This window comes from Patella vulgata, chromosome 4, assembly GCF_932274485.2.
Source record: "Patella vulgata chromosome 4, xgPatVulg1.2, whole genome shotgun sequence".
Classification (NCBI taxonomy): domain Eukaryota; kingdom Metazoa; phylum Mollusca; class Gastropoda; family Patellidae; genus Patella; species Patella vulgata.
The window spans coordinates 55,182,770-55,203,731 of record NC_065882.2 but is presented as its reverse complement, the minus strand read 5'-3'; the positions used below and the strand labels follow the sequence as shown (position 1 = coordinate 55,203,731).

Sequence of the window (20,962 nt, the reverse complement as noted above, 5' to 3'; positions counted from 1 at the left end):
AATTGTCTAATCGTTCGGATGGGACGAAAAACGAGGTCCCGTGTACACATTAGCGTGCACGTAAATTATCCATTGGTAGTTGGAATTCGATACAAGAGTAGGACGTACACAGCGCCGGTGCCCGGGCAAATTTTCCCTCATAGCACACTGCATGGCGTATGCCCGTTTTCATTAGCCCATTTAATTTCATTTCATTGATCGTTTTCCGAAGGTCTGTAAATATGAGTACCTTCCCCTTCTACTGACAGTCGATCGCGTAAATTTCTGTCCTAGTCCGGACTTTTTTCCGTTTGCAAATGAGATTCGTCCTAGATTCGATATAAGGTATACGTTTATTATGCTAAGTTCTATTATGCATGTGTCTATTATGCAAAATGCAGAATGGAGAAGTGTAATGTGCAAAATAACTATTATACCTTATTTTGTATTATTGAAAAGCGTATTATATATTTTAACACTGTCATTGGTATTGTGGAGCAATGCAAATTGCAAATTGTAAAACTAAAATACTTATTTTGAACTGCTGACATAGGCAGTTTGTACAGTGAACATTAAAATAATATTGGCAACGTTATACTTCCAGATGTAAGTAAACTGACTCAAACTTGCCATATGAACTTGCCACAGTATTTCCGACCGGGCTATTTGTAATACATTATTTCAAGTATAATCGTCGACTCACATATTAATAAAGCAGAGCCGAATTTCTTTAAACGGTTTCCATCAAAAGCTATCAGTGGTTTTCTTCATGTACAAAAATTAGAAACGAAAACATACCAAGATATGACTTCAAATTGTGAATCATGGTACTGGGTATACCTTGTTAAATGTACATATCTATTTAATTCATCTCCAATTAATACTCACGATTAGACATGTTTGTATTGCTGCAAGCCACGGAAGCATAACTGGAGTACGAATACCTTCCATAACAGTAGGACGTAAAAGTAAAACTGCAGTTAGCCAAGGAAGTTTCTGATCCAGTACAATTAAATCCACCAACACCGTTCCGAATAGTAAGACGACCAAACGCACCAGGTGACAGAGCTTTACCATAAAGAAAACCAAGTTCTCTACACGTAACACGGGCTTCATTGTCATCAAACATAGAGCTACAAACTGATCTCCATCTATCACGGAAATAAAGCTGTACTCGACCAGTGTATGTACTGTCTGTTCGTCTACCTCCTACAAGCTTAACTGTAAAACACAATAATATAAAGATTAGTAACTACGTGAAAATCATTGTGTAGACTCCACAGATATAAAAATAGAATCATTTCTACAGTAATAATGAGGGATGAGTATGTTCAACAGAAAACCATTTATAAGATCTTAGCATCCAAATATTGATTGCTGACCGTGAAAATCATTTTATTGAAGTCATGTGCGGAAATATATCATTACTATATTGTTCAATATTTTCCAAATCTTACCATGTTTATAACATATGACGTTTGCCTGTTTGTTACAGGTGGCTTTACTTCTCCAGCCAGCGTTACGACATTGAAACACAGAAGACTCATATCCTTGACAATAAGGACTGTCCATAAATGCCGCTCCTCCTGTGGGCAAATTTGTCCTGGAACTGCATATAATTATTCGTTGAAATATAGTATGGATTTAGTGATACAAGACAATAATATTCCCCAAGCACTTACAATTCCTAACAATGTGAAAGTCAGTAATAATTGATTTACACAGAATTCCTTTATGGGTTTAGCATAAACTAGAGCTTCAACTCACATACGAACGACAAGAAAAGAGCAAATTTAAGATAAACATATATTTAATCGAGATAGTCTTTTAGAATAATAACATCTTGTCCGATTATTATACAGAATATAGATCAAAGCAAGTGTGGACATAACAGTAGGTTTATAGGTGAAAGTATAAATTATGATCCATTGGCACTACCTTTGGTCCAGTTAGCCAAGAACTTAAGTCATGGAGTAATATTAGTAACAATATCACGCACGGAGTTATAATATTTGTATAATCTAGAAGAACTGAAACGATGTTACCTTGGGATGACACCCTCTATAAATCCCATCTGTTTACAGATAACTTTAACTGTATTACTATAGAAATATTTATCTGCACATATATAACCACGTTCATTATCATACGTTATCTGTACTGATCCAGATGATGCAGTTCCGCCAACCAAAGACAGGGAGGGTGCTGGTAAAAAATAAAACAATGAAAAATATAGACGGGTTTTGTAGGCCGACACGCAGCACACTAGCCAATGCCTGATTAAAATTCTCGCTTAGCAAGTTCGAAAGAATAGTCACGCCGACACAGCAGTTATATCTAGTTATATTAAAGAGATGGACACAGACAATAGCTTATCCAAAGGAAAACTTCATACGTTGACAAATTTGATATGAACCCTTTTGAGAAATATGACTTCTAGCCTCTATCGCGTTCACAGGGTTTTCGAGAGTGGAGAGATGGCTCTGGAACGGAAAGTCGCGGAATGCTGAATATAGATGGGGTTTATCCACCCATGACTTGAATGCTTCCAACCAAATTTTTAAATCATCCGTCAAAACAGTGGCCTCTATCGCCTTCACATCCCAATGTTGACGGATTGACCCACGGACCGACCGATGATAGACAGGGTGACGACATAATACGCCCAGACTTAAATGTGGGTATACAAAATAATTCGTTAATAACTGTAACTTTTATCGCATTCGAACGGGGATACATATGTACCGGAAGTTCGTGGAGCGCTGAATATCGATAGGATTCATCCACGTGTGACTCTAATGCCTCACACCAAACTTTAAAACTGTAGCCTCTATCGCGTTCATGATCAATATTTACGGACAGACATTATGATGGCTTAATACGCCCACGCATAAAAGTCAACTAATGAATCTGTCCCAAACTTTAAAATAGTAAATTTATGGGAAAACGCATTTGAAATTTATTACCCCAGCAATTTCAACATTATTGTCGTGTATTTAATTTCGACAGTGTTCCACATTATGTCAAATTATTCAACCTGATCGAAAGCATTCCGTGCAATGGAAAATAATCTCTTTGACTGACTTGAATCGACAGATCAGGACAATAATTTAGACCGAAGATTTGATTTGTACCCCCGCGGTCCAGTGTATAAAATGGCAAAAAAAAAAACCATGGGATTAATACAGCATCATGAGATAACTAGTATGTCCATGGACTGAATGCCAGTCGAATAAGACCGGAAATATTACTCCGTTTTCACTACCCGCATTGATTTGTCCCCAAACATGTAGTTTTCAATTTTTGTATTTTGGGGGTAGAAAAGTGGAAATGGCGATGTTGCATGCCTAACGACAAAATTACATGTTAGGTAAGGATGGGAAACGGAATGCATTGGTATCCAACTCATTGTCGTCACGGCCTACCTGTTCAAGTCAAGAAGAATGCAATGCTAAACTCTCGCATGCGCATAAAACCACTGAGTCTACTGCATCAGGGAAAATCCCACTCGGTTAAAAACACGCACGAGGAAAAGTTAAACTCCTTTGTAAAAATTGAACATGGCGTGGTTTACAGATTATATTTAGAAAATCAGTTGAAACGATTCCCAGACGAGATATTCTGTATTTGGAATGAACGAATTGGCAACGTTGCAGATTTGCAATAAATAATGAAAGATTTATATCTAAATATCAAATTCACAATTGAACCGAACGACCTGCAAATCGCATTCTTAGACGTTCTAGTGAAACGAAGGGGAGATCTCTTTACTACGGATATGTATTCTAGAGAAAAAAAATACCGACAGTTATCTCTCTTATAAATCCTGTCACCCACGCCATACCAAAAATAATATACCCCTTTCTTTAGCTAGAAAAAATATGCACCATTGTGATAGATGGATACATAAAAACCGGTCCTATGATTTAACGAATTGAATATTATCAAATTTCTTTCTGAGGTTGTCGCTTGATGGTAGGAGTGTCCTGCTCTCGTGTATTTCTGAAACTTCCAATCCGAAAATAAAAATGCTTTTTTTGTAGTATTTCGGAACTCATTATTAGTGTTTTCCTTTCATCAGTTTAGTCACCCCCTTTCTTACAGACTATAAAATATGTTCAGTAAAATTACTAACCTCTATTTGATGTGTAACAAAGAACACCAGCATCTGCTCTATAGCTGGAAGAACATCCTTCGGGCCCGGTCGTACACTGGGATAATATGGTTTCATTTCCAAAACAACTAACCTCGGAGAACCAGAATGGACCTCTACCGCTCTGGTCATACTTAAAAGCTACACCACCCTGGTTACTCAACGATAGCTGTCTACAGACAACACTGGCCTCGGAGTCACCCCAATACTGTTGACAGATTCGACCTTTGACACCGTGTTTAGTAACTACTACTCGTCCTGTTTTAGATTGGTAAGCAGGCACCCCACCTTCTAAAGTTACTGATGTCGCTGTATGAGATAAAGAAACGTAAGATCAATGGAATATTATAAAGACAAATCCGGATTAAATGTTGATAATAATAGTTTTAGAATCAATACTCTAAATGCATTGTTGCTACAAACTTTTGGTTAAGCCCCCTTCGCACAATACGAAGATCTCACTACGGGCTTACTACGAGCTGAAATTGCTTGGTTAGGTCGCGTTAAAGTACTGAAAGACCCGTTCAATGTGAAGTCTACTACAAACTTAATACGCGCAAAATACGTCTCACCTGTTTTAACGTTTCCACTATGCGTACACTACGCTCCATACGTCCCCGCTATGATCTTATGCTTCCTTCACGCCCGCACGAAGCTCAACCACATTTCCACCACGACCAAGAAGAACGCACCAAACTGGTTCCACGTTCCAGTCACGTGCTTGCTACCTCACCTCGATCGCCGGATGTTTGGTATTCTGAGGAGGTACTGAGCCTCATCCATCAAATCAAGACTTTGCACTAATTTCCACGGCCTCACTACGTATACACCACGCTCGATATGCCATTGCTACCCTTTGCCATGCTCCATCAACCCCCACGTACTTGCTACCCTATGACAGCAACCTGACCTCAATCTTCGGATTGATAGGAATATAGATGGTTCCAGTCTAGCAGCCAAAGAAGGATAAAAATTGTGACCTCTAGAGGGTCCACAACCTTCGTATTACACACTTCTACACAATTTGCGTACAAAGAGCGGTCGTTTTGTCGGACAGTTTCATTGTGACCTCTAGAGAACCCGCAAGCTAAAAATGCGATTTTTCGAACAATCAGGGGCCATAATCCAGGAAGTTAAGTTCGGGTATCCGCGATTATCAAAAGGAACCAAGATCTTAGTGTGTAATGGTGATATACTCAGACGGTTTTTTTTTAAATCGGATAACAATTGTGACCTCTACAGCAGGGGCCAACACGTGATTTTTAGTTCAGTCAGGGGCCATAATTCAAGAAGTTATGGCCCGATATGCGCGAATATCGAAAGGAACCAATATCTTTGGGCTATAAACATGTATTTCAAGTTTCAGCGAAATCGGATCAACATTTTGACCTCTAGAGGGTTCACAACCTTGATTTACCAGATGTTTACACTATTTTGTCCAACAGTTTTGGCCCGATTTTCACGAAATTCGAACTCAACGAAATTCGAACGTTTTTTTTAAATCAAATAATAATTGTGACCTCTAGAGGGACCACGAGTTAAAAAAACGCGATTTTTCGTACAATAAGAGGCCATAATTCAGGAAGTTACGATCCGATATGCGCGATTGACGAGATCTTTGGGTTATAAACTTGCATTTCAAGTTTCATCAAAATCAGGTGAAAATTGTGACCCCCCAGAGGGTCTACAACCCTGATACACAATATTTTGACACTATTTGCGAACGAGGGCGGCCATTTTGTCCGTCAGTTTCGGTCCGATGTTTACGAAATTCATACTCAACCATCCTTAGCGTGTAACGGTGATACATTCAAACGTTTTTTTTAAATCGAATAAAAATTGTGACCTCTATGGTACAATCAGGGGCCATAATTCAGGAAGTTATGTTCCGATATGCGCGAATATCGACAGGAACCGAGATCTGTGGGTTATAAACATACATGTCAGGTTTAAACCAAATCGGATAAAAATTGTTACCTCTACAGTGTTCACAAGCTAAAAACGTGATTTTTCGTACAATCAGGGGCCATAATCCACGAAGTTACAGTCCGATACATGCCAATATCGAAAGGAACCGAGGTCTTAGGGCGATCAACTTATATTTCAAGTTTCAATGAAGTCGGATAAAAATTGTGACCTGTAGAGTGTTCACAAACAATTGTTACGGACGTCCGGACGTACAGAGGCGACGACAATATACGTCCACATGAAAATGTGGGCGTATAAAAAACAGCCAGATATAGTGGCCGAGAGCGGCATGGACGTGGCGAAATCTTTGTGAGAGAGCGAGAACCCATTCACACAGTTAGAGAGTGGCCGAGAGCGAGATATACAACGACCTCACTACACCATTGTATATAACACGCACCATACCTGCTTAGCTAGGTCGTGACGGAAAAGTCCCCCGAGAGTGGGGACGGCGTAGTGGAAGCGTACTCAAAATATTAGTTATATGTTAGATGTATAGAAAATAGTATAAGGCACCCAAAATTTGTTACTTGGTCATAGTGAACATAAATTCCGTTAAATAACAAATTACCACCACCAAAGCATCAAAAACTCAAAAAAAGTTCTAAATATATGAATGATGCAAATGTGAAACAAATTTTCATGAAATTTCATAACTATATCTTATATCTTGCATACGCTTTTTTTCAAAAATCAGATTTTTTGTGCAGACAGATTGGTGGCAACACGAAAATTACATTCCAGAAATTTCTAATAGGCAAAACACACAACTTCTGTAACTGGCTGATGTAGTAGGTACATAGCTCATAAAGGTATCTTACACGGCATATAAGATATGACCCAGAATAAAAACTTGTATATAAATCATTTTTAATTCATGAAATGACAAAAATTTCAATTTACGAAATTACGAATTGGCAAAAGGCACAACTACTACTCTAAGTTGACTTGTAGCAAATTTCAAAAGTGCCAAAACGTTATTTGACATACAAATACATCGTTTTCAACAAGCTTATCCAGAGTACCATTAGAAGCGCTTAGAGCACCCCTCCGCGTGTAATAGGCGCGATATAGGTTTATTATTGTTATTATTAAGGTTGATACGTGTAACAAGGTTAAAAAAGAACAGTTTACGGGATATGCCCCGGAATAAAAGATTGTGTACCAAAACTAAGTCAAATTTGTTTCCACGGAAATCCCCTCCAAAAAAAAAAAAAATAAAAATAAAAAAAAAAAAATAAATCCCAATTACATCCGAGAAAATTTTAAATAGCAAAGCGCATAACATGTGTTGAAAAGTTTACAATTTTCAGAAAGATATCTTGGAACGGTTTATGGAATCTGCTCCGGAAAAAAAAATTATACCGAATCTAAATCAAATTTATTTGTATGGAAAAACAAATATAAATCAGAGAAATTTCTAAATAGCAAAACGCACATACTGTACATCAAAATTATATCTTGAACGGTTTTTGAAATTTTGAAATTTTGAAACAAAATCGGGATGGACGGTACCCATTTCAATATTCCTCAGTAACTCCGTTCGGCCTGAGGTAATAACAGAAGGCTTGTATGAAATCAGGCAGTGGGGTAGTCGTTGTATGAATAATTTATTGCTATAGTATTTAACAGGAATATTAACCCATTCAGCCAACTAATTGTGTACTTACTATTATCGAGACTTCCATTAAAGCAAGCAACAGAGGCGTAGTTAGTGTATGAATAACTGGAACATGTAGATCCAGCATAAGAGCAGTTGAGAATTGAAGATTCGGATCCTGTACAAGCTATGTTGTTTCTGATGTAGGGTGTACCGTAATAATTCCCGTAAGAACCTACAGGTAGTGGTCGACCATTTGAAAAGCCCATCTCAAGACAGACCACCCGAGCTTCGGTATCATCGAATCCAGTTCCACATAGTGCTGTCCATGTTGTGTAGCCATATCTCCTATTCTTAATCTGTACAATTCCACTTGAATGATCTCCATTTCGCAATCGTACTGTAATATGACACCAATTTACAACATAAATATAATGAAAGAAGGCATGACATTGGGCACTACTGAATGAGAGGGCGTGCCATTCAGTATTACAATATTTAACCCTTTCAAATCTAAGTATTATTAAGATCGAAAGTTTAACAAGGATATGTGTAGTAATAAAATATTACTCGATTCAACTGAATAGTTTGACAGGAGATGTTAAACAGCACCAATGTCAGTAAAGTACTGAACATCATCTAGAACATAAATTTACAGTGATGAAGATACTCGTATTGGTCGAATATGAGTGTGTATGGTGCAATCAAATCAGCAAGGGGTGGTGACTGCGGGGTTAAGTTTGGGAAAGCGGTCATGCTGCATCACCCGCCACGCATCAATGATACAAATATTGCCAAAATCGTTGAAGAGCAGCTATGTTGGGTGAGTGAAATACAATATCAGCAAACGGACTGGGACGATGGCAATTTGAAGATTTTATGAACGCTATTCAAGTTAAAGTGAGTACATGCGACTTTGCGAGGAAGGGGTAGGGTATTAAACATTACCTTCACCATGACAAACAACGGATGCATCTTTTGAATGATCTGCGCACGATGCATCGGATATTCCCCATCCTTTATTCTGACAGCTAAATACAGAATCTTCTCTGCCATTGCAGAGCATCCCATCCATTAAAATACTGCCATTTCCACTTCCATAGTAAGAACCTTTTAGTGCAAACCCATCCACAAAACCAAGACTTGTACAAATAACAGAAGCATCGATATTCGTCCAACTGTTGTCACATATAGTTCCTGTTTCTCCATTAATTGTGATTTCAACTCTACCATATCTAGAAGTGCCACCAACTAGTCTTAAAATTGGAGGACCTATGAAATAATTATAACTACATGTATATACGATTCACTACTCAAGTACTCGTTCGAGGAGCTGGTGATGTCTAGGAAAATTGAAACAAGGATTGTCAGTTATATTGTCTTTTCAAGAGTTTTTAGCTTAACTGAGGTCAAAAGAGGGGTCTTTCGCATAGTTTAACAACACAAACTTTGACCTCAGAAATTATTTCAAAAATTCATATTTTTGATCGCAACTTAATTGCCACAATACTTACCAGATGAATAACACATGGCTCCGTTTGGTATACAGTTTCCAGTTCGCTGACCCCATGGTTCTTCAACGCAATTTTCTAGACTACTCTCTGAACCAGTACAGTTATAGCTGCTAACCCAGGATGGTAATGGCTGATATCTTGATGTAGTACCATAAGCTATACCACCTTAAATAATAAAATACACATTTATAAGAAATACCACGATAAAGCACATGGAAGTGCTCAGTTGTTTTTTTTACGTACATTTATTTATAATGAAATTTACCTTGATGATTCATTTGTTTACAAGCAATATTGGCTATCGTATCGTTCCAATTATCGGCACATGAAATACCCCATTTGCCAAGATGACGAACTTGTACCATCCCCCATTGTGGACTTTCAACACCAGATGATCCATTATGTAGCCGGACAGAAAAAGCTGTAAAATATTATATATATACTATTCAAAAAAAGTAGGGGATATTTGATTTTGGGGGCATAATACTAAAATATGCAAATGACTACGAAAAAAGTCATATAGAACCTAACAGAAGAAACATTTCCAGTTACATGTGATGCCCAAACGCACCAATAGCTACCGCATGGAATACAGGTGATGCTTGGGATCATCATGGGGGTCCAACCCAAGATTTGCACGACTCTGACTTTGAATGTTACAGTCATTGTGGCATTGAATTCCAGGGTGGAAACATCAGTTTAATTGTTTTAGTGACCAGAAAACAAATTTTGATATGCGTCGGCTTACCCAAAATGAAAGGTTACGTGCCCTTGGCATGCTACAGATCGGCACAACACAGGCGGTTGTGGCGCGGACGATGAATGTTTCTCAGTCTGTCATAAGCAGGCTATGGTCCAGATACCGTGATACACAATCTGTACAGGACAGACCACGCTCAGGTCGACCAAGGGCGACAACTCAAGCCCAGGATCGATTTATCCGTACCTTGGCCTTGAGAAATCGTGTCATCACAGCAAATCAGATCAGCGCTCGTCTTCAAACAGACACTGGTGTGAGAGTGAGTGGCCAGACGATTCGGAATCGACTGCATAGGGGTCACCTTCGCGCCCGACGTCCTCGCGTAAGCCCTTGTTTGAGAGATCATCACATTCAGGCAAGACGTCGTTGGTGTAGGGATCGTCAACACTGGGATAATCGACGCTGGAGCAATGTGATGTTTTCAGATGAGTCAAGGTTCACTGTTGATTTTTTGGACAGACGTAGGAGGGTGTGGCGTCTTCGAAACGAGCGCTTCCAAGACGTTAACGTCATCAGACATGATCGATTTGGGGGTGGTTCTGTTATGGTGTGGGGAGGCATCACTGTTGCTGGAAGAACGGCTTTACATGTTGTTGCAGGGCGTGTTACAGGCCAGTACTACCGGGACAACATCTTGGCAGTCCATGTTGTGCCGTTCGCACGACGTCATGGCCGCCGTTTCATCTTTTAGGATGACAACGCAAGATGTCACAGGGCCAGGATCGTTACAGGTTACCTCCAACAACAGAACATCACCACATTACCTTGGCCAGCACTGAGTCCCGACCTCTCCCCCATCGAGCATGTCTGGGACATGCTTGGACAGAGGTTACGTCAACGTCAACAACGTCCTACCAATGTCCAAGAACTTGCTGCTGCGTTGCAACAGGAATGGGACAATCTGGACCAAAATGACCTTAGACGTCTCATTAGGAGTATGCCACGTTGGATCAATGCTTGTTTGGCAAACAGAGGAGGATTTACCCGTTACTGACTTGGTTGTGATGCTGTGGTAACTTTGCTGTTTGACCCCGGGTATCATTTTACCCTTATAATGGTCAGTCTGTGCCTTACTTAGTCTAACGATCATTTGGAATAAATCGATGAATGTGAACTTCATTTCATTTTGTCATTTGTTTCTTCGTCAGTTTCATTAGGTGACTTTAATAACACTTAAAAATCAAATATCCCCTACTTTTTTTGAATAGTATATATATATATATATATATCATTACCGCATCATATATGGCTCAATAAATTTAATTCTACGTCTTTCTTCTGTAGCTAAATATACTCTTCAAAAAAAGTAGGGGATATTCAGAAACTATACAAAACTACGAAAGTGCACTGCTATTTTTATTAGAGGTAACCAGTGTATGTTAATAACAGGCCAACACGTGCATGTCGCAGGTGCAGCTCAGGCATGCCCCTAATCAACCGTCCAATCACGATTTGGGACAACCTGACCCACTCCTCTTGCAATGCCAAGGCCAATTATTGCAGTGTTGTCGGTTGATGTTGACTCATGGCTGGCCAAGGCATATGGACAATATGGTGATGCTGGAGGCATTATCATTTTGAAAGATGAAACGTCGACCTGCACGTTGAGTAAAGGGAAGAACTATCGGTGCCAGGGTGTGGTCACGGTAGTACTGCCAGTCATGGTGATTCCTCCCCACACCACAACAGACCCACGCCAGAATCGTTCATGCTGACGTTAACGTTAGCATGACGCCTATCGGTGAAATCCAGAGTAAATCGACGCCCATCGACGATTAACCCAATTGCTTGTTTGCCATGTACTGGCGAGTTAATGGAGAACAACACGCGGTCGTCGCGCCTGCAAATGGGCTACATCTAGCCGATTTCTAATCGTTTGGGGTGTAACTCGAATTCCTGTAACTTGGTACAAGTTTACAGAAAGCTGATTGGCCGTTTGTCCTCGATTTCGCAGGACCTGTGTACGAATGTATCAATCCTGGGCTTGTGGAGTGGCTCTAGTACGACCTGAACAAGGTCTATCATCACCATTGTGCGTTTGTTGGTACCGGTTCCACAGTCTGCTGATCACAGACTGTGACACATTAAGCATGTTGGTTACTGCTCGCTGTGTAGAACCCATTTGAAGCATGCCAATAGCACGTAGACGCTCATCACGTTGACGACGTCTCATTGCAAATTAAACGTAACACACTAAAGCAAAGATACGCTAAGCAGTAAATCTTATGCAAGAACCGACAGAAAAACAAACATGGATAGGATAAACTAGCACGCGGCAGTTTTCATCAACCCTCCTTGAAGTGTCAAAGTTGACAATGAACCCCTCCCACGTGCATGGCGCTATTGCGTGTCGCAGGTGCAGCTCAGTGGTTCATCTGTGAACATACATGTACTCTCAAAACATGTCAAGTTTCCATGACTATTTATCATATCACAACCTGTATAGGTATTTGCATTTCAATATCCCCTACTTTTTTTGAAAAGTATTTTAAAACAAATGGAATTTAATTTATTTAGAACATTACCTATTATTACTATGTTCCTTATTTTATCCAAATACGTGTGAAACCTATATGAAATATAACAATTTATTTAACGTTATAGCTCTAGCTGCTTTTCAGAAAATGGGTTTAGCTTGCATTTCTATAGCATGATTAAAAACTTACCCATGTCAGCTTGTGACGCAGCTGGTTTGTAACAAATGACAGAAGCCGTATTATAAATATTACAATTTCTGTCGATGGTGGAATAACTGCAGTTCCTCAGGAATTGTTCTGTTCCCGTACACATAAAGTTGGTGTATGATGATCTGGGGTAGCCGTAGTAATAACCCGATGAAGTACTCAACTTGGAGCAGCACATGGCTTTACCATCATCGTACCCCAACTGTTTACACACCACCTTAGCATCAAGGTCATCCCATTGTGAATCACACACTTGTCTCCATCCCGTTAATTCTCTTATCTGCACAACACCCATATCAGAACCAGCCCATGCTATTTGAACTGTAAATAAAGGAATACTTCAGCCTCGTATAACAAGCATCTTACTTCAAATATGTTAATAAACAAAGCCATTCTAAAATAATTTTAAAGATATATTGACAATTGTCTGGAATTACGCAGTCCAAGAGAGCCAATGTCCTTTTCACAAAATGATGACACCAATTCTAACAAAGAGGATCTTCAGAATTAGAAATAATGTGATACTAGTGGCATCGTAGTAGCATCAATGCTATGTGGATTCTTAAGCAAACCAAAGAAATTCTTAAAAACAAAATGCCGACGTTGAAATATACAGAATAAGCAATTGCGAAAATATCTAATGTGGGTGTCAGATCAATTCTTCACCATGTAATTACATTTATTCCATAACAGGAGCATGAGGCTAAAACGGCGACAATGCACGCTACGCGTTTAGGCGGGGGGGGGGGGCGTAAAGTTATTGTAGGAAAAATCAGCCAATAAGACGGCAGAAGACCAAACATATATGGAGAAGATATGGCACTGGTGTACCTCGTTGATTGGCTGTAATAATGACAATGCATTTCATGTTTTAACAGTTTTAGAAGTAAAGTGTGGCTTGTATTAATGGTCAAACTTAGGCGAGTGATTGTGGTAATAAATATGTCTTAAGCGTTATTAAAATGCACTCTGTAAAAGTAAAGTTATTGCGTTTCAAAGAATTGACCAACGAGATTGCAATAGATCAATTTAAGTGCTTATTGGCGTTGAAATTCGATCTGAAAATCATTTCATTAGAAATACACTTGCTGTGTTCTAATTCAAATAGATTGCAATACGCTAATTACATATGAATAGATGGCATTGATGTGAGAAGGGCGTGCTTATATTCGAGTGACTGTGATAATGGAAGTTTGGAACCTATTTAATAGCCCCCGCGCTGTGGTTCCAATGAACAGCAGGGTGCCAAAATATCAAATTGAATAACAAACCGTCTTGATTGAGGCATTTGACCCCAGCATCTTCATAATGGCCGCAATTATGGATTCCCCATCCAGCAAAAGCACAATTTACCAAGGAGGTTTCATTTCCTCTACAATCCACATTATCCATATTTATTGGACCAACACCTCTGGGGAATGTGCTTATGCTTGTGCTATGTGCCTGTAAATCAAATTTATATTTCAAAAGCATCCCTAGCACTCTTTATTCATATGCATACACCTTCATATTTAAAGTAGCTAAGTCTCTAACTCAGTATCATTCAAATTCTTCGACATTGAAAACACGAATTATTTGTCGATTTAAAGGACAATATTGGTGCCAGTCATTATCACATATGTGATAGAGCTGGTTAAACACATTCCAAATATAATTTTATCTCAGAGATCATTGCTACGATAGCTGAGTAATACAGTTTTTCTGAATCGGAAGTGACGAACGCCAAAGGAAAACACGAGTCGCCTCTCTATATAACTGACTGATGTGACGAATGATAATTCGGATATACGGGCAAATTTCTGCTCACTAATAATTCCTTTCAAGACCAAAAGTTGTTGTGTGAGACTGTGAGAGGATATCTGACTATTCATAAAAAGAATTGACTGTCACTAGATAAGTGAACACGAAAGAAAAACAGAAAAAGTCCGTGCATTACCATGTTTTTATAAGGTATAGAATGAATATAAACAAGGGAATGTACGGACTATTTCTATTTTTCTCGTGTTCTCTTATCTAATGACATTCAATTACTTTATTGAATTGTCAGGTATCCTCTTACAGTCCCATATAACAACTTTTGGTCTCCGAAGGAATTATTAGTGAGCAGAAATTCGCCCGTATATCCGTTATCATTCGTCACATCAGTCAGTTATATAGAGAGAGGCGACTCGTGTTTTCCTTTGGCGTTCGTCACTTCCGATGCAGAAAAACTGTATTACTCAGCTATCGTAGCAATGATCCTGAGATAAAATTATATTTGGAATGTGTTTAACCAGCTCTATCACATAATATGTGATAATGGCTGGCACCAATATTGTCCTTTAAATCAACATTGATGTTGTGATCTTACCGAGAAAAGATGGGCTTATGATATTCAATATTTAAGACAAAATAAACATTTTACCATTGGTACACGAATCGTGTACCATAATGCGTTTCAGTGCCATTTGTAACAAGGGACTCAAAGAACGAGGCTAGACATATTCCACAAGTCATGTCAAACGGTGATGCCATATTCTTATCTGGAGGGCATGTACAGTAAATACTATCGGTGTAGACTGGAATAACCAGACGCTATGAACTGCCATTCGATCTGAGACTTCTGGCGCATTTCGCCGAACATAATGACTTGAAATCAGAGTACAAACGGAAACTAATGAAATATAAATAGTTTATATACATTCATATTACATTATTATATTTGTGTCAATTTCTATGTCCGAAATATTAGCGATTTAGCTCCCTTAATCTTTTTAGTCACAATGAAGGTATGATTTAGCACAAACTGCTATAGTTATACTATTACCTATTCAACTCAACAAATTCTATTCTTCCATTCTATAGATATACGCAATAACATTCTATTATATATAGATATGTATATCCTGTTGTGAACAAATGCATTTCTAGTTTTTATAAATTTAACCTTTCTCCCCTTTCGCTAAATCACTATCTATTTATGGTTAAAATCACATTGATGGTATAATAAAGATAAATAAAATCAAGTATAGTTTATAGAACATACGACCCTAACACCGATAAGTCTCTTTCACAGCGACAAATAATAGATCTTACCGTGCCATATTTAAAATTAAACATTCGACAAACAACAGCGGCATCAACATCGTCCCAATAGTCATTACAAACCGTCCCCCATTCTTCTGTTGCATTACGTCTTACTTCTACCCTTCCTTCACCATCAGAACCATTTACTAATCTAATGCTAAATCCTAGTAAACAAGTACATGTGCAAATTACTATGTAAATCGTAAATCATCAAGCTTTTGGTTTTACAAAATAGAAAATGAAATGAAATGATTTTTAACGTCCTACTCCAACTGGGCTAATAAAGACGGGCATTCGCAATACAGTGAGCTATGAGGGAAACTCTGCATAGACAGTGGCGCTACGGTCTACTCTTATATCGAATTCCAACTGGAATGGAACACGGACCCGCGGGTTAGCACGTCTTACTTACTGAGCCACCTGGGCTTCCTTTAAATAATAGAACCGCTAAATATTGCGAGAGGGAGAGAGAGAGAGAGAGAGAGAGAGAGAGAGAGAGAGAGAAATGGGGTTTAACGTCCACTCGACACAAACTAGGTCATTTCGGGACTAACATGGTTTAATTTTATTTCAATAATTCGCTTGCGCATAACAGGGTCTTTAGCAGTGGGAGGAAACCGGAGGACCCGGAGAAAACTCACGAGGTTGGACAGGCGACCCTACTCCTTGTCACGTACAACCGAGGATTCGAAACCACGCCAGTCGACTCAATGACAGACTTTATGATACAGCACGCGCACGCTAACCATTCAGCTATCCAACACCCCCCCCCCCTAAATATTGCGGCAATGGCATAATATAGCCACGTTGCAAAGTTTAACAATCATTTCCTTATGGGTCATGCGTGCAAAAATGATGCTCTTTTCAAATTTTATATCTGCATTCCTTTACAGAAAGATATGAAGTTAATGGGTATCATTACTCATATCTGATTCATGATTTGAAAAAATATTTCCCGTTCCAAATTTCAAAGTGCATGAACATACTAAAAAAATAAAAAAATTGATTATAATTCGAGATTCGATTTCAGTTTTTTTAAAATCATAAAATATATAAATGATGGGCATGCATTACTTAATACGCTTTCGATACTGCATCCTCCAATCTCCACTGTAGTTCTACCACCACACATTTAGAACAGCACCATATTGGGGTTGTCAAACTAACGTTCCAGCTGTTGTGGACCATCCCTCGTGTGATGAAGCCAATTATTGAACACATGATTCGATTGCAAAAGGGACATTAAACAGTCGTGTTCTGTTACTTTAGGGGGCTAAGTTGGTAAGACGCTGGCTCGCTAGCCCGGAGGTCGGGTGTTCGATCCCTGCATTGGCCGAGAAAGGTAATCCAGATTTTCCGGCGTGGTTTCCCCTTGTCAGTGATGCAGGACGGAGGGCCCGACAAGGACAGCTGTCTAGTCGTTCGGATTGGACGAAAAACCGAGGTCCCGTGTACACATTGGCGTGCACGTAAAAGGTCCCTTGGCAGTTGGAATTCGATATAAGAGTAGGCCGTAGTGCCGCTGCCCGGGCAAAATTTCCCTCATAGCACACTGTATGGCGTATGCCCGTCTTCATTATCCCAGTTTAGGAGCAGAACAGTAGGACGTTAAACCCCATTTCATTTCATTTCTGTTACTTTAGGGGTGTGATTGTAACCGCTAGTGCAATATACCTGCAACCTAATGCAATAATTTTAAACTTGAGGGGATTATCACATGCTATGTCTGCATGACTTATCATGAACTTACTGACAAGATATGCACACTAGAAAACAAGAACTTTGTCAAAAATTTAATTCTTGTAACTTTAAAAGTTTTGTTTTATAACTCACCTCCCACTGTAACTTCTGGCATGGCTGCTTCTGATGCCTGCCATAGAGACAGCATCAACGCCAACCAGGTAAGAATCATGCCAAAAATGGACTCCTCGGAGGGTGGTTGTTGAGTGGCAGCAATGTTTACCCCCACAATACAAGTGGGCAAAATAAAGCTCTCATGATCCGTCTCACTAGTTAAACAGTAATAAATTTCAATAAAGGCAAGTCTCTTGAATTATAAACACCACACAGTCTTGTTTGTTGAAATTTGTATTCAGGTAAATAATATAAATGTTTTGATAAATAAAAGTAATGTATGTTATAATGCTGCCTTTGTATTCTTTAAATTTCAATCTTCAATAGATAAGTATATGTATATTTATCAAGACTAAATATAGTAAAAGTGATCACGACAACTACTGCATATTACATTGAATATTTTCTATAGTTCTGGAATGTATCCAATACACGCGTGACTAATAACACAAAAAACACTTACAAGGCTTACAATGTATTCTTGTTTGTTGACCCTGTGTAAGTTTAAAAAAACAAGTCTTGCTGAATAACAGTTATTCAACTATTTAAATGAATTATAGGGCAACAAGACAGAATATCTTTTACTTTTTGATTAAGAATATTGCTAAATAAAGCAATATTTTAAATTAAAAGAGACGTTATGCGCCATGCGGATGTCAGCTAATAAAATCAATATTTGATTGTAAAGGTTTGCTAATATTCTAATTCCAATGTATGTAAATTTTAAAACTGCTAATTTATCAGACTTATTTCTTACATATTGTAGTCAGAATTTGAATTTCAAATACAAATCTATATTTCGTTTTTTTATACTTTCGATAGTCTCCACTACTTACATATCTGACCGGCTGTAGTGGGAGATTGCATAATTGAGCTATTGGCATTCATTTCATCTCATTATATGAGGGTTGACTGAAATGTTCTAAGCCTGCCTGTGAAAGACCTGTACAAAGTCCATGGCTTCCATTTAATTTTCTACATAGTCAACTTCGAGGTGTACAAACTATTTTGCCAAAGGTGTTGCCGGGCAGAGAGGCATTTTCTTTAGCAACCCTAAAGAAGTCGTTCAAAGCTGACGTGAGGTCATCATCACTAGGAAAATGACGACCGGATAGTTCCTTTTTCATTTTTGGAAACAGGTCTCATCCATGGTTACAAATCTGGCCAAACAATTATCAGGATCTGCTTCAAAATGGCGCAGATTGTCACTGCACGTCATGAATCTGACACGTTTCTCATCCGAAGTCAAGACCTTTGGCACCCATTTTCCAGACACTTTTGTTATTATCGTTGGCGATAATGTTCTCAGCCGTGATATGAGAGATGCCCACAACACTAGCAATATGTCGAGCGGTCAATCGTCGATCAGCCATCACCATGTCATGCATCGGGTAATGTTTTCTTGAATGGCCGTCCAAGACGCGGGTCATGTCAATGCTCTCTCTGCCACGCTCAAATTAGGCAGCTCATATCTTTACTTGGAAAAGGAAGGGGCAAACTCCCCTAAAGTAGAGATCATGTCGGCTTGTATCTGTGTCCTTTCAGTTGCAGGTACTTGATGACTGCCCTATAGACAGTTTTGTCCATTTCACAATATGGTCTGGTACGAAGTCAATCAAAACACTAGTCTACAGTTGCATTTCTTATGTGTATGATTCAGTTAATGATTGTACTTGTTGGTGGCACAAGTTTGCTTCAAACCAATTGATCTATCATTTCTATTGCACCCAATTAAACCTAAATCTAATTGTCTTAAGCAATTAAACAGAGAGAGAGAGAGAGAGAGAGAGAGAGAAGAGATGCCTTTGATGTTATATGAGAGAGGGTGAAATGGGGTTTAACGTCCACTCGACAAAAACTAGGTCATTTCAATTTTATTTCAATAATTCGCTTGCGCGTAGGAATCTTTAGCAGTGGGAGGAAACCGGAGGCCGCGGAGAAAACCCACGAGGTTGGACACGCGACTCTACACCTTGTCACGTACAACCGAGGAATCGAAACCACGCCAGTTGACTCAATGAGACCTTATGATGCAGTGTGCACGCGCTAACCATTCGACCATCCAACCCCATTTAAAGTTACAATTTCATATTATTAAGTTATGTATTAAAATAAAGCCCTAAAATAGATGGTATCTATAAACAGTCCTACCTTGTTAAAGAATAATCCTATTAATCCTATAATTCACTATTGCCAATTGAGAAATTGGCAAAAATATCATGTTCAACTTCAAATTCAAACGTTTGAAGATAGCTATTCCATGGCGGGGGAATAGGAAAACAAGGGAGGTAATTGGGAGGTAATTGTCTTATTAATTCCGGTGCGAAGATTTTTAAGTGTGAGAAAGATAACCTATGATCGTATAATAATAGTGAGTTGACAAACTATTGAGCAAAAGAAATAATTATGTTTTGACTTTCTTAGAAAATATGAAATTGTAACTTTAAGCAATTACAATAGCGTGTACATTGATAGCATTATATCACGATACCAACCCTAACTGAGGACCATTTGTAGGCTATGTCCCTGATACACTAAACATAACGCTAGGCCCTATATTCCTAGACCTTATAGTATACTCTTCAAAAAAAAAAAAAAAAAAAATAGGGGATATTCAGAAACAATACAAAACTGCGGAAATGCACTGCTGTTTTTATTAGAGGTAACCAGTGTATATTAATAACAGGCCAATTGCCTACACATGAACATAAACAGTTCATATGGGCGGCTTATTTGACGGCCCCATTTCACTCGCAAAGAGATACGCTGTCAAAAGCGAAAATGGACGTTTTTGATTTTTGTCTTAATAATGAGTAATTGTTCCACCAATCCTCAGACATTCAGTAATTCGTCGTGGCATGCTCCTAATCAACCATCCAATCACGATTTGGGGCAATCTGACCCACTCCTCTTGCAGTGACACGGCCAATTCTTGCAATGTTGTCCGTTGACGTTGACGTCGACGAACATGTCTCCCGATCAAATTAAACGTAACACACTAAAGCAAAGATTCGCTAAACATGGATAGGATAAACCAGCACGCGGCAGTTTTCATCAACCATTCCTTGAAGTGTCAAATTTGACAATGAACCCCTCTCACTTGTATGGCGCTATTGCGTGTCGCATGTGCAGCTCAGTGGTTCTGTCAGGGCGATAAGTTCTTCATCTCTGAACATACTCTCAAGGCATGTCACGTGTCCACGACTATTTATCATATCGCAACCTGAATAGGTATTTGCATTTCAATATCCCCTTTTTTTTTTTGAAAAGTATATTATAGTTAAGCGTCACTTAATTTTCAAACACTAGTTCTAAAGAGGCCATATTATAAGAAACCCGGTGTATGTCAATTGATTATGAATCCGATCGCCACACTTATCATTG

General features: G+C 38.8%; 1 protein-coding gene across 1 annotated transcript in view; it reads right to left on the bottom strand.

Annotated features, from left to right (window-relative positions):
* The window catches only part of LOC126819003 (deleted in malignant brain tumors 1 protein), a 57,881-nt gene extending 40,169 nt beyond the window's left edge, over positions 1-17,712 (bottom strand). Inside the window, exons 1-12 of the mRNA XM_056100416.1 lie at positions 17,558-17,712; positions 15,734-15,888; positions 13,930-14,101; positions 12,641-12,979; positions 9,480-9,635; positions 9,215-9,379; positions 8,649-8,972; positions 7,771-8,100; positions 4,115-4,441; positions 2,025-2,184; positions 1,437-1,588; positions 868-1,200 (exon numbers count right to left, since the gene is read on the bottom strand). Of these exons, the coding sequence (XP_055956391.1) occupies positions 868-1,200; positions 1,437-1,588; positions 2,025-2,184; positions 4,115-4,441; positions 7,771-8,100; positions 8,649-8,972; positions 9,215-9,379; positions 9,480-9,635; positions 12,641-12,979; positions 13,930-14,101; positions 15,734-15,888; positions 17,558-17,636 (2,692 nt within the window). The 5' untranslated portion in view covers positions 17,637-17,712. The remainder of the gene's footprint in view (positions 1-867; positions 1,201-1,436; positions 1,589-2,024; positions 2,185-4,114; positions 4,442-7,770; positions 8,101-8,648; positions 8,973-9,214; positions 9,380-9,479; positions 9,636-12,640; positions 12,980-13,929; positions 14,102-15,733; positions 15,889-17,557) is intronic.
* Between the last annotated feature and the right edge of the window lie 3,250 nt (positions 17,713-20,962).